Raw genomic sequence first — 15134 nt, 5'->3', positions numbered from 1 at the left:
AGTGTTAGCGGTAATGTTAGACTAGGAAAGTTATACTGTAATTTACAGGATGGTTTCAGGATTGTTTTTACCAATTTTCATGAATATCGATGGACTAGGGTTAAGTTAATAAGCGTTCAAAGGTCTAGAACCACAGAACTAGCGAGAATGAAACACACTTTTGCTTGTATTAAGTGTTAGCGGTAATGTTAGATTAGAAGAGTTATACTATAATTTACAGGGTGGTTTCAGGATTGTTTTTACCAATTTTCATGAATATCGATGGACTAGGGTTAAGTTAATAAGCGTTCGAAGGTCTAGAACCACAGAACTAGCGAGAATGAAACACTCTTTTGCTTGTATTAAGTGTAAGCGGTAATGTTAGATTAGGAGAGTTATACTGTAATTTACAGGATGGCTTCAGGATTGTTTTTATCAATTTTCATGAATATCGAAGGACTAGGGTTAAGTTAATAAGCATTCAAAGGTCTAGAACCACAGAACTAGCGAGAATGAAACACACTTTTGCTTGTATTAAGTGTTAGCGGTAATGTTAGACTAGGAGAGTTATACTGTAATTTACAGGATGGCTTCAGGATTGTTTTTATCAATTTTCATGAATATCGAAGGACTAGGGTTAAGTTAATAAGCATTCAAAAGTCTAGAACCACAGAACTAGCGAGAATGAAACACACTTTTGCTTGTATTAAGTGTTAGCGGTAATGTTAGATTAGAAGAGTTATACTATAATTTACAGGGTGGTTTCAGGATTGTTTTTACCAATTTTCATGAATATTGATCGACTAGGGTTAAGTTAATAAGCATTCAAAGGTCTAGAACCACAGAACTAGCGAGAATGAAACACACTTTTGCTTGTATTAAGTGTTAGCGGTAATGTTAGACTAGGAGAGTTATACTGTAATTTACAGGATGGCTTCAGGATTGTTTTTACCAATTTTCATGAATATCGATGGACTAGGGTTAAGTTAATAAGCGTTCGAAGGTCTAGAACCACAGAACTAGCGAGAATGAAACACTCTTTTGCTTGTATTAAGTGTAAGCGGTAATGTTAGATTAGGAGAGTTATACTGTAATTTACAGGATGGTTTCAGGAGTGTTTTTGTCAATTTTCATGAATATCGATCGACTAAGGTTAAGTTAATAAGCGTTCAAAGGTTAGAACCACAGAACTAGCGAGAATGAAACACACTTTTGCTTGTATTAAGTGTTAGCGGTAATGTTAGACTAGGGAAGTTATACCGTAATTTACAGGATGGTTTGAGGATTGTTTTACCAATTTTCATGAATATCGATTGACTAGGGTTAATTTAATAAGGATTCAAAGGTCTAGAACCACAGAACTAGCGAGAATGAAACACACTTTTGCTTGTATTAAGTGTTAGCGGTAATGTTAGATTAGGAGAGTTATACTATAATTTATAGGATGGTTTCAGGATTGTTTTTACTAATTTTCATGAATAGCACTGGACCAGTGACAAAGTATTAAGCATAATTTAAAATATTTTAATTTGTCAATAAAAGTAGCAAAAAAAACTACCCTAAACAAAACAGCCCTCGCTACCTCAATTTTTAACCCAGAATGACGTTTCTACCCTCAAATCCATCCTCAGGAATGCCATTATAAGAATGTGAAAAAATTATGAAAATATCTTAAGTAGTTCCCAAGTTATTACGAAAAATGTCGGGTAATAAATAAAATTCTTGTAATTGCAATATGGTTCTAAATATTTCAAATCTGGTGACTCTAGGACCTTGATGGACAAAACTCCCTCTAACTCAAAAAGTTTTTGAGGCACAAGAATCGTTCTTATATGAAATTGTTTGGTAAGAAACGCCCTTTCTTGCACTAAAAACCCTTTTAAGAATGTCCCCATTATTTCTTAAGATATTCTCAAGGAAAGTTAGAATTTGTCAATAAAAGTAGCATTAAAAATTACCTCAACCAAAACAGCCTTGGCTACCTCAATTTTTAACCCAGAATGACGTTTCTACCCTCAAATCCATCGTCAGGATTCATATTTTACTACTGTGAAAAAATCACGAAAATATTCCCAGTGGTTCCCAAGTTATGCCCAAAAATGTCCACCGACGCATGTAAAATCACTCCTTACAGTATTGCACTATATGTAGTGAACAATTTTTTACAGGGGGATACTTACCTGAAAAATTAAATACTAGACAAGGATAAAAACAAAAAAGACAAAGACAATAATCGAACTCTTTTATTTATTGATATTTTAAAAACACACCTTTCCAGTTTATCACTACCTAAGAATAACTACCAACGTCTTGCAACGAGTCTAACTCTTGACGCGCGTTTCGACCCCTCTGCCTCGTCAGTTCGGTAAACTAATTCACTTGAAAAAAAAATGCGACACTAACTACCGCACCTGGGCCCGTTTTGTAACCGATGCCTCCTCAGGGAACTTTTGTCGGTGAACGTCTTGGGACAGTCGGTGCACTTGAACAATTTCCCCGTGTGCGTCAGTAAATGTCTGCTTAAACCGGACGCGTGACAGAAAACTTTCGGGCACAGACTGCAGTAGTGCAGTTGCATGTCGTGCGGGTCGGATTCCGCGTGTTTGCGCATGTGACTGCGCAGATGCACTTTTTGATTGAACCCGCTCGGACACTGGGGACAGTTGTACGGCTTCTGACCCGAGTGGGTCATCATGTGCCTGAAGAGGATCTCTTTTTGGGCGAAACTTTTCGTGCATATTTCGCACTGGAAGGGACGCTCGCCGGTGTGGATCCGTTCGTGTCTTATTAGGGCCGATTTGGTCGGGAACCATTTTTCGCAAATACCGCAGCTAAAGCCTGCAAATCCACGATTTCATTGAGATAATACATGAAAGTGAGGAGAAACAATCTACTTTTGGCACCTCTTGATTATGTACGACAGTTACTTAATAAGTTTTTCCGTACTAGATAGATTGGAGGGAGAGGGACGATCGAATGGCCCGCAAGGTCACCTGACCTAGCTCCATTGGATTTTTTACATATTGGGAAAATGGAGGATTCTCTTGTAGCGTTAAGTTCCTTGCCAAAAATAGAGCAAATTATAAAGAATAACGTTTAGTCGTGAATTGAGAAATAAAAGAGTTATGGAAGGTTTTTGAAAAATTGGATTTTTTTTTTTTGAAAATAGATCAACCGTTAAAAATGCGTCAAAAAAGTCTTATAAAGCTTTTTTGAAAAATGCACCTAGAAAAAGTTATAACCAAAAAGTGTTCTTGGAAAAATTCGAAGGGGTGCCCCCTGGAAAAATGTTCATAATTCTGGTTTTTATTTTTTTTCTGGAAAACTATTGATTGTAGAAAAAAATTGTTTAAATAAAAGTTGTTTGGAATGTCAATGCGCATCAGATGCAATAGAAAAATAATTTTTAACTTCAACAGTTTTCCAGAAAATTAAGAAAAACCTCTTAACAGTTTTTCCTCATTTTCTTGAAAACTGTTGGGAATATTGAAACTTTTCTTTTAGCATTAGATTCCTAGTCAAAAATAGAACAAATGATAAAGAATAACTTTTAGTTGTAAATCTCAAAATAAAAGAGTTATGGAAGATTTTTGAAAAATCATTTAAGAAAGAATTTTTTGAGGATGGCTTTTAAGGAAAATTGGATATAACTTTTTCCTGGTAGATTTTTCAAAAAAGTTTTATTAGACTTTTTTGAAGCATTTTGCACGGTTTATCGATGTGCCAAAAAAAAAATCAAATTTTTCCAAAAAATTTTTTTTTCAAATTTTTCACCAAAAAATTCTTAAATTTTTCATAAAATCCTCCATAGCTTCTTTATTATTTGATTTACGGCCAAATGTTATTCTTTATGATTTGTTCTATTTTTTACTAGGAATCTAGTGCTAAAAGAAAATTTTCCATATCCCCAATAGTTTTCGAGAAAATTAGGAAAAACTGTTAAGAGGCTTTTCCCAATTTTCTGGAAAACTATTGAGCTTAGAAATTATTTTTTTATGGCATCTAATGCATAGTGAAATTCCAAACAAGTTTTATTAAAACAATTTTTTTCTCCAACCAATAGATTTCCTGAAAAAAAATAAAAACCGAAATTATGGACATTTTCCCAGGGGTACCTCTTTGGATTTTTTCAGGAAGACTTTTTTGGGTATAACTTTTTCCAGGTACATTTTCCAAAAAAGTTTTATAAGACTTTTTTGTTGTTTTTCGCCCAATTTATCCATTTCCAAAAAAAAATAATTTTTTCAAAAAAATTTTTCCTCAAATTTTTCACACCAATTTTTGAGAAATTTCGATGCACTTTACAACATTTTGGATAACTTCTTTGCTATTAAACATAAAGCCATGATTCAAAGTTCCTTAGGATCTCCAGATAATTTTCTCACTTTTATATAAGAATGAAATTTTTTGAGAAATTGACAGTTTTTGAGTAATTTGAAAATTTTGATTTTTTAGCATTTTTGTTTTTGGCACTTCACAAAAATTTGAATAACTTCTTTGCTATTAAAGTTAGAGTCATGATTCAAGGACTCCTAGGAACTCCAGAGCATTTTCTTACTTTTATATAGGCATGAAATTTTTTGAGAAATTGACAGTTTCTGAGTAATTTGAAAATTTTGATTTTTTAGCATTTTTGTTTTTGGCACTTCACAAAAATTTGAATAACTTCTTTGCTATTAAAGATAGGGTCATGATTCAAGGACCCCTAAGAACTCCAGAGCATTTTCTTACTTTTACATAAGAATGAAATTTTTTTAAAAATTGACAGTTCTTGAGAAATTTTGATTTTTGTTTTTTTTTTTTAATTTTTTGGGTATAACATTTTTTTTATACATTTTTCAAAAAAATTTTATAAGACTTTCTTGATGTTTTTTGAACGATTTATCGATTTCCAAGAAAAAAAAATCAAATTTTTCCAATTTTTTTTTTCAAATTTTTCACCCAAAAATTCTCAAATTTTTCATAAAATCTCCCATAACTTCTTTATTATTTGATTTACGACCAAATGTTATTCTTTATGATTTGTTCTATTTTTGACTAGGAATCTAATGCTAAAAGAAAATTTTCCATATCCCCAATAGTTTTCGAGAAAATTAGGAAAAACTGTTAAGAGGCTTTTCCCAATTTTCTGGAAAACTATTGAGCTCAGAAATTATTTTTTTATGGCATCTAATGCATAGTGAAATTCCAAACAAGTTTTATTAAAACAATTTTTTTCTCCAACCAATAGATTTCCCGAAAAAAAATAAAAACCGAAATTATGAACATTTTCCCAGGGGTACCCCTTTGGATTTTTTCAGGAAGACTTTTTTGGGTATAACTTTTTCCAGGTACATTTTTCAAAAAAGTTTTATAAAACTTTTTTGTTGTTTTTCGCCCAATTTATCCATTTCCAAAAAAAAATAATTTTTTCAAAAAAATTTTTCCTCAAATTTTTCACCCCAATTTTTGAGAAATTTCAATGCACTTCACAACATTTTGCATAACTTCTTTGCTATTAAAGATAAAGTCATGATTCAAAGTTCTTTAAGAACTCCAGAGCATTTTCTTACTTTTATATAAGACTGAAATTTTTTGAGAAATTGAAAGTTTTTGAGTAATTTGAAAATTTTGATTTTTTAGCATTTTTGTTTTTGGCACTTCACAAAAATCTGAATAACTTCTTTGCTATTAAAGTTAGAGTCATGATTCAAGGACCCCTAAGAACTCCAGAGGAATTTCTTACTTTTATATAGGAATGAATTTTTTGAGAAATTGACAGTTTTTGAGTAATTTGAAAATTTTAATTTTTTAGCATGTTTGTGGCACTTCACAAAAATTTGAATAACTTCTTTGCTATTAAAGATAGGGTCATGATTCAAGGACCTCTAAGAACTCCAGAGCATTTTCTTACTTTTATATAAGGAAGAAATTTTTTGAGAAATTGACAGTTTTTGAGAAATTTGAAAATTTTGATTTTTTGTTTTAATTTTTTGGGTATAACTTTTTTTTAATAGATTTTTCAAAAAAAATTTATAAGACTTTTTTGATGTTTTTTGAGCGATTTATCGATTTCCAAGAAAAAAAAAAAATTCCAAATTTTTTTTTTCAAATTTTCCACCCAAAAATTCTCAAATTTTTCATAAAATCTCCCATAACTTCTTTATTATTTGATTTACGGTCAAATGTTATTCTTTATGATTTGTTCTATTTTTTACTAGGAATCCAATGCTAAAAGAAAATTTTCCATATCCCTAATAGTTTTCAAGAAAATAAGGAAAAAGTGTCAAGGGGTTTTTTCCCCCAATTAAGTTTCCAGTTAAACAACAGTTATTTTTCTCCAAAAACAATTAAAAATTTTTTTTAAAAATGACTCAATTTCCTGAGGAAATCTGTTGAAAAAATTCATCCTTGAAACATTCATCAGGAAATCGAATTTCAACTGTCTAAATTCGATTTCCTGGAAAATTTGATGAAAAACTTCATATTTCTTCCAGTCATTCACTCCAAAACAGTTGAAAGACTACAAAGATTCACAATTCAATTTCCTGAGCAAATTTTTTTTTTTAATTCATGCAGCGAGTTAAAACCCAATTTCCTGTAAAATTTGATGAAATTTCATTAAAAATTTAACGTTTAATTGTCTATAAAAACCCACTCAACAAGTCGTTTCTTTCATTCCACAGTTGAACTTCGAATTGGGGCAAACAGTGTTGCCTTTTAACCTTTTTACACTATCATTCCCGAAATTCCTTATCAATAAATCACAATAAAATCACCATCAAAGCAGTCCCGGGAATAACTTACCACGTTGCTGCGAATGCACCGACGAGTGCCTCTTAAGTGCGATCCTTCTCGAGAAGGACAACGGACAGTACTCGCACTTGAACACTTTCAATTCCCCTTCATCGTTTATTTCTAAATAAACGAAAATATATAAAAAACGACTTATATACACCCAAAAGAGTGAAACCCACCCGTTAAAACAGAGTCACGCTTCAAGTTTTCGCTATTAGAGTTCCGATCGTCCACTTGATCCTCGGTGGATATTTCCATGACGATCACGTGGCCGTCGTCAGTGGTCACCTCCACTTGGGTGGTTTTCCCCGACGACGGGTTCACTTTAATCTGCAGTTGACCCGCAACATTAATTCCTTCAAAAAAAAACACAAATGACCGATGCATACAACCATTTAGGAAACCGTATTGTAATAAAGTTTACCCGGTTGGTTTGCTAAAGTGGCCTTAACGGCATCGGCGATTGCACCGATATTACTGTCGTAAATATCGTCCATGGGTTGATCTGAGCTACTGACATTATCGTCGTCATTATCGAGTTGCTCAGTTTCTACTTTTAATGTCGCGGAAGTTTTGAGGGTGCAAGCCTCTTTGCTGCCCTCCGTGTCTGCCGCCAAAGTGATTTCGTTGGGCGTGTTTTCTGGTTCTTCTGGTCCTTCGATATACGACACTTTGGCCACCCCTTAAATAAACACCGGGTGGGATTTTAAATTGAAGAATAATAGTATACGTAGCGCACTTAAATTGCTAATAATTAATCGTTGCGTTTCACCTTATTTGTGAACTGTTGGCAATAAATGATACTGCTGATGATGATAGTTTCAGTGAAGTTTGTTTATAGCCCGAGTTATTGATATAGTGAAATAACTTAATAAGTTAATTGCAATTAAGTAGGTAAAACTATCTGTTTACTGAGGTAAATAAAAACAAGGCCATATAGGATTAAATAATCATCTGAGTGTTTTGATCTTTTGAAAATGTTCTTTTGGACATGATTTTTAAAAACTTTAATAAAAAACGTTCTACTGCAAGGATTTTTGTGATTCTTTCAATGAAAGCTAAAAAATACTCCAAAGAATCTTTTAAAACAAAAATCAGGTCGATCTGAGCACTAGAAGTGAAGTGATGACCCGAGTTACTCGAAACTTGATCTTTTGAAAATTTGCTCTTGGACACGATTTTCAAAAATTTCAATAAAAAATGTTCTACTACAAGGATTTTCGTGATTCTTTCATTAAAAGCTGAAAAACATTACAAAGAAACTTTTAAAACAAAAATCAACTGGTTCTGAGCACTAGAAGTGGAATTATGACCAGAGTTACTCAAAACTTGATCTTTTGAAAAATTTTTCTTGGACATGATTTATGAAAATTTAAATAAAAAATGTTCTTCTGCAAGGATTTTCGTGATTCTTTCAGTAAAAGCTAAGAAAGATTCCAAATAAACTTTTAAAACAAAAATCAGGTCTATCTGAGCACTAGAAGCAAAGTTATGACCATTTTAAAAACTGTCATAAAAATTGGTCTACTATATGGATTTTCGTGATTCTTTCAATGAAAGCTGAAAAACATTACAAAGGAACATTTAAAACAAAAATCAGGTCGATCTGAGTACTAGAAGTAAAGTTATGACCCAAGTTACTGAAAACTTGATCTTTTGAAAAATTTGCTCTTGGACATGATTTTCAAAAACTTAAATAAAAAAATGTTCTACTGCAAGGATTTTCGTGATTTCTCAATGAAAACTGAGAAACATTCCAATGAAACTTTTAAAACAAAAATCAGGTCGATCTGAGCACTAGAAGTGAAGTTATGACCCAAGTTACTTGAAACTTGTTCTTTTGAAAATTTTCTCTTGGACATGTTTTTTAAAAACACAAATAAAAAAATGTTCTACTGCAAGGATTTTTGTGATTCTTTTAATGAAAGCTAAAAAACATTACAAAGAAACTTTTAAAACAAAAATCAGGTCGATCTGAGCACTAGAAGTGAAGTTATGACCCAAGTTACTTGAAACTTGTTCTTTTAAGAATTTGCTCTTGGACATGATTTTCAAAACCTTAAATAAAAAAATGTTCTACTGCAAGGATTTTCATGATTTTTCAATGAAAGCTAAAAAACATTCCAAAGAAACTTTTAAAACAAAAATCAGGTCGACCTGAGCACTAGAAGTGAAGTTATGACCCAAGTTACCCAAAACTTGATCTTTTGAAAATTTGCTCTTGGACATGATTTTTAAAAACTCGAATAAAAAATGTTCTACTGCAAGCATTTTTGTGATTCTTTCAATGAAAGCTAAAAAATACTCCAAAGAATCTTTTAAAACAAAAATCAGGTCGATCTGAGTACTAGAAGTGGAATTATGACCCAAGTTACTTGAAACTTGTTCTTTTCAAAATTTTCTCTTGGACATGATTTATGAAAATTCAAATAAAAAATGTTCTACTGCAAGGATTTTCGTGATTCTTCCAATGAAAGTTAAGAAACATTCCAAAGAAACTTTTAAAACAAAAATCAGATCGATCTATGTACTAGAAGTGAAGTTATGACCTAAGTTACTCGAAACTTGTCCTTTTGAAACCTTGCTCTCGGACATGATTTCCTAAAACTCAAATAAAAAACGTTCTACTGCAAGGATTTTCGTGATTCTTTCAATGAAAGTTAATAAACATTCCAAATAAACTTTTAAAACAAAAATCAACTCGATCTGGGCTCTAGAAGTGAAGTTATGACCCAAGTTACTCGAAACTTGATCTTTTGAAAATTTGCTCTTGGACATGATTTTTAAAAACTCAAATAAAAAATGTTCTACTGCAAGTTTTTTCGTGATTTCTCAACGAAAGCTAAGAAACATTCCAAAGAAACTTTTAAAACAAAAATCAGGTCGATCCGAGCACTAGAAGTGAAGTTATGACCCAAGTTACTCAAAACTTAATCTTTTGAAACCTTGCTCTTGGACATGATTTTCAAAAACTCAAATAAAAAATGTTCTACTGCAAGGATTTTTGTGATTCCTTCAATGAAAGCTAAGAAACATTCCAAAGAAACTTTTAAAATAAAAATCAGGTCGATCTGAGCACTAGGAGTGAAGTTATGACCTGAGTTGCTCAAATCAGATCTTTTGACAATTTTTTCTTGGACATGATTTTTAAAAACTCAAATAAAAAATTTTCTACTGCATGGATTTGTGTCATTTTTCCAATGGAAGTTAAGAAACATTTCAAAGAAACTTTTAAAACAAAAATCAGGTCGATCCAAGCACTAGAAGTGAAGTTATGACCCAAGTTACTTGAAACTTGATCTTTTGAAAATTTGCTCTTAAACATGATTTTCAAAAACTTAAATAGAAAAATGTTCTACTGCAAGGATTTTTGTGATTCCTTCAATGAAAGCTAAGAAACATTTCAAAGAAACTTTTAAAACAAAAATCAGGTCGATCCGAGCACTAGAAGTGAAGTTATGACCCAAGTTACTTGAAACTTGATCTATTGAAAATTTGCTCTTAAACATGATTTTCAAAAACTTAAATAGAAAAATGTTCTACTGCAAGGATTTTTGTGATTCCTTCAATGAAAGCTAAGAAACATTTCAAAGAAACTTTTAAAACAAAAATCAGGTCGATCCGAGCACTAGAAGTGAAGTTATGACCCAAGTTACTTGAAACTTGATCTTTTGAAAATTTGCTCTTAAACATGATTTTCAAAAACTTAAATCAAAAAATGTTCTACTGCAAGGATTTTTGTGATTCTTTCAATGAAAGCTAAGAAACATTCCAAAGAAACTTTTAAAACAAAAATCAGGTCGATCTGAGCACTAGAAGTGAAGTTATGACCCAAGTTCCTCAAAACTTGATCTTTTGAAAATTTTCTCTTGGACATGATTTTCAAAAACTCAAATAAAAAATGTTCTACTGCAAGGATTTTTGTGATTCTTTCAATGAAAGCTAAGAAACATTCCAAAGAAACTTTTAAAACAAAAATCAGGTCGATCTGAGTACCAGAAGTGAAGTTATGACTTGAAACTTTTGGACTTTATGATTTTTAAAACCTGAACAAACAAAGTAAATGAAAAATACTTACCCACAATATCCTCTTCAGTACTGGCGACTTTCTCAGTACTTTCCTCAGTTTCCTTATCCATACTATCATGCACTATTTCCAATTCATCCTCGTCCGATCTATCTCCTTGAGAATCTCTATTAAACTCATCATCCTCAATGATATTCCCCAGTTTCTCTTTAAGTTCTTTCAAATGTATCCGTAATTTCATGTCGGATTGTTCGCATTTCTTTCGGAAATTATATGATTTCTCCAGTTGAAACTTGCACGGGTGGCAGATTTTATCAGGCAGACCATCACCTTCAAAAACCTGAAATGTTGCAGCAAGACAACTTGATAGAATGGAAATTTTTAATTTAAAAAAAAAAAGAGAAAAAAATGCAGAATGCTTTAAAAGAGAGGAAGAGAGCATGACTAAAATCTGAATTAAATAACCAGATTGAAGGATTCGAAGGAAACATGTCTAAGTTTGAAAAGGACTTAGAAGAACTTAAGTGTCACATCCCACTAATAATTTATTTATTTCTTAAAAACCATGTTTTTTTAAATTGAAGATATGTCTAATCAATACAAGTAGGTAATGTGAATCTACATAAATAGATCAACAGGATGACAATGAAAAAATATATAAGGTGATTGCCTTTTCTAAGTAATCAAGTAACAATATGGTCCCCGTAACCGTTAAATCCAATTCCTCACCATGTTCTTGAGTGTAATTTTATAAGGGCACTTACGACCCATAATTCATTATAAACAATTAACAAAAAATAATTATTTAGATTATTTTTGGTTCAAAGAGGCCCTATAATTTATGAATTGTTTACAACCAAAACAAGAGTATTTAATAAAATTACTATTATTATAGTAAACACAGTTCGAAATCATGAAGGCAGCAGTGATTGTGCTAGGAATACTTTTGTTGAAAGGGTTAATTTAAATGTTAAATTGGACTGTTGATATAAAAGCCATTTTCAAGCAGGTTTCAACCACACTTTTGGTTACTTTTTAGAGTGATTCCAGGAGAAAATTAACACTATGTTCACTAATAGCAGTCCTGGTCTATGATTTATTCAAACCCCAAACTGTCTGATCCCTTAGCACAAGAATCTTCTGCTTATTTACTTTTTGAGGCACAGAAAATTCTTGTCAAAGGCATTTTCAATATTGTTAGGTTTAAGGAAGTTATTCCCTTCTCGATGTTAAGGTGTATTAAGTTAAGAGTATTCCTTGTTACATTTTTGTTATTATGTAATGTATCAATGCAATTTCACTTTGTGCTATAGCTAAATGTTAATATGTATGATAAACCTTTGCCCCTATAGCTTATAAATCAACTTGCACCACTCACAACGCAGACTTGAATAATTCTGACGAGACTATGTTGTTATGGTTAAGTTAAGGTTGCGGGAGCAAGTTGCTTCACTTTGTATTGCAACTGAATGCTACACACTACATATATGATAAACCTGAGTCATTAAAACACTTGAAATAAGACCTGAAACTACCTCACTTACCTCTAGGGCTACACAGGCCATAATTCTTAGGGTAAGGGGCACCACTTCTTCGTTATTGAATATGGATATTAACTCATCCTCTTTTTCCATACACAAACGACACACGTCGTCTAAATCTATGATTTCCTCAAACTCGACACTCTCGTCGACCTTTTTCCTACTGTACGTTTTCATTGTTTATTATTTATAAAATTATAAAATGGAAAATTTGGTTGTTGTTATTGTTGTCCCAGGAAGGCTGGAAGCTGGAATGGGTCGGGAGACCCCAAAAGTATAGATCACAGGAAAGCAAAAGGAAACAATGGAACCTGCACTTTTTACACGTGAAATTACAGAGTTCTGGATTATCGACAATTAGACTGTCACTTGTCACTTGTTCTCGGAGACGTGAAGGTTTAATTGGTGCACAGGCGCAGCCAATATATACCGGGTGGGCAACGATAGTGACGATGATATGTGTCTTACCTGTATATAATTCTATTAATAAAAATAATAATAATAATAATGATAATTGACTTTTTATTTGTCCTTATAACTCCCTGATTCTGATCTAATATTAACTGATCTAATATTAACCCTAACCCTTAGTATGAGCAAAAGGGTGTTTTATTCTCAACGGATCTATGGTTCTAGACCTTTGAATGCTTATTAACGTAACCCTAGTCCATCAATATTCATGAAAATTGGTAAAAACGATCCTCAAACTATCCTGTAAATTACAGTATAACTCTCCTAATCTAACATTACCGCTAACAGTTGATTCAAGCAAAAGTGTGTTTTATTCTGGCTAGTGCTGTGGTTCTGGACTTTTGAATGCTTATTAACTTAACTGTAGTCCATCGATATTCATGAAAATTGGTAAAAACAATCCTCAAACCATCCTGTAAATTACGGTATAACTCTCCTAATCTAACACTACCGGTAACACTTAATACAAGCAAAAGTGTGTTTCATTCTCGCTAGTTCTGTGGTTCTAGACCTTTGAACGCTTATTAACTTAACCCTAGTCCACCGATATTCATGAAAATTGGTAAAACCAATCCTCAAATCATCCTGTAAATTACGGTATAACTCTCCTAATCTAACATTACCGCTAACACTTAATACAAGCAAAAGTGTGTTTCATTCTCGCTAGTTCTGTGGTTCTAGACCTTTGAATGCTTATTAACTTAACCCTAGTCCATCAATATTCATGAAAATTGGTAAAGACGATCCCCAAACCATTCTGTAAATTACGGTATAACTCTCCTAATCTAACACTACCGGTAACACTTAATACAAGCAAAAGTGTGTTTCATTCTCGCTAGTGCTGTAGTTCTAGACATTTGAATGCTTATTAATTTAACCGTAGTCCATCGATATTCATGAAAATTGGTAAAAACAATCCTCAAACCATCCTGTAAATTACGGTATAACTCTCCTAATCTAACATTACCGCTAACACTTAATACAAGCAAAAGTGTGGTTTGCTCTCAACGGATCTACGGTTCTAGACCTTTGAATGCTTATTAACTTAACCCTAGTCCATCGATATTCATGAAAATTAGTAAGAACGATCCTCAAATCATCCTGTAAATTACGGTATAACTCTCCTAATCTAATATTACCGCTAACACTTAATACAAGCAAAAGTGTGTTTCATTCTCGCTAGTTCTGTGGTTCTAGACTTTTGAATGCTTATTAACTTAACCCTATTCGATTGATATTCATGAAAATTGGTAAAAACGATCCTTAAACCATCCTGTAAATTACCGTATAACTCTCCTAATCGAACGTTACCGCTAACACTTAATACAAGCAAAAGTGTGTTTCAATCTCGCTAGTTCTGTGGTTCTAGACTTTTGAATGCTTATTAACTTAATCCTAGTTCACCGATATTCATGAAAATTGGTAAAAACAATCCTGAAACCATCCTGTAAATTACGGTATAACTCTCCTAATCTAACATTACCGCTAAGACTTAATACAAGCAAAAGTGTGTTTCATTCTCGCTAGTTCTGTGGTTCTAGACTTTTGAATGCTTATTAACTTAACCCTATTCAATTGATATTCATGAAAATTGGTAAAAACGATCCTCAAACCATCCTGTAAATTACAGTATAACTCTCATAATCTAACATTACCGCTAACACTTAATACAAGCAAAAGTGTGTTTCATTCTCGCTAGTTCTGTGGTTCTAGACCTTTGAACGCTTATTAACTTAACCCTAGTCCATCGATATTCATGAAAATTGGTAAAAATAATCCTGAAACCATCCTGTAAATTACAGTATAACTCTCATAATCTGACATTATCGCTAACACTTAATACAAGCAAAAGTGTGTTTTACTCTCAACGGATCTATGGTTCTAGACCTTTGAATGCTTATTAACTTAACCCTAGTCCATCGATATTCACGAAAATTGGTAAAAACGATCCTCAAACCATCCTGTAAATTACAGTATAACTCTCCTAATCTAACATTACCACTAACACTTAATACAAGCAAAAGTGTGTTTCATTCTTGCTAGTGCTGTGGTTCTAAACTTTTGAATGCTTATTAACTTAACCCTAGTCCATCGATATTCATGAAAATTGGTAAAAGCGATCCTGAAACCATCCTGTAAATTACAGTATGACTCTCCTAATCTAACATTGCCGCTAACACTTAATACAAGCCAAAGTGTGTTTCATTCTCGCTAGTTCTGTGGTTCTAGACATTTAAATGCTTATTAACTTAACGCTAGTCCATCGATATTCATGAAAATTGATAAAAACAATCCTGAAACCATCCTGTAAATTACAGTATAACTCTCATAATCTGACA

At 32.4% G+C, this 15134-nt stretch overlaps 1 protein-coding gene across 1 annotated transcript; it reads right to left on the bottom strand.

Moving 5' to 3' along the window:
- Positions 1-2208: 2208 nt before the first annotated feature.
- LOC126747899 (zinc finger protein 813-like) lies at positions 2209-12629 on the bottom strand. Its single transcript, XM_050456868.1, has 6 exons — positions 12328-12629; positions 10835-11123; positions 7181-7438; positions 6936-7112; positions 6766-6876; positions 2209-2817 (listed from the first exon to the last, which is right to left on the bottom strand). Exons 1-6 carry the CDS (start codon positions 12499-12501, stop codon positions 2378-2380), a joined length of 1449 nt encoding a protein of 482 aa, XP_050312825.1. The 5' UTR covers positions 12502-12629; the 3' UTR covers positions 2209-2377.
- Positions 12630-15134: the final 2505 nt, after the last annotated feature.

The sequence above is a fragment of the Anthonomus grandis genome, chromosome 20 (genome assembly GCF_022605725.1).
Source record: "Anthonomus grandis grandis chromosome 20, icAntGran1.3, whole genome shotgun sequence".
Taxonomy (NCBI): domain Eukaryota; kingdom Metazoa; phylum Arthropoda; class Insecta; order Coleoptera; family Curculionidae; genus Anthonomus; species Anthonomus grandis.
This window is presented reverse-complemented; position numbering and strand designations above follow the sequence as displayed.

Excerpts from the sequence above, each read along its gene's own strand:
- LOC126747899 (XM_050456868.1), bottom strand. The coding sequence starts at position 12,501 with ATGAAAACGTACAGTAGGAAAAAGGTCGACGAGAGTGTCGAGTTTGAG. Across the intron at positions 7,439-10,834 it reads TACTGAAGAGGATATTGTGG|GGGTGGCCAAAGTGTCGTAT; the intron begins GTAAGTATTTTT and ends TGTTTATTTAAG. Across the intron at positions 6,877-6,935 it reads GCGTGACTCTGTTTTAACGG|AAATAAACGATGAAGGGGAA; the intron begins GTGGGTTTCACT and ends TCGTTTATTTAG.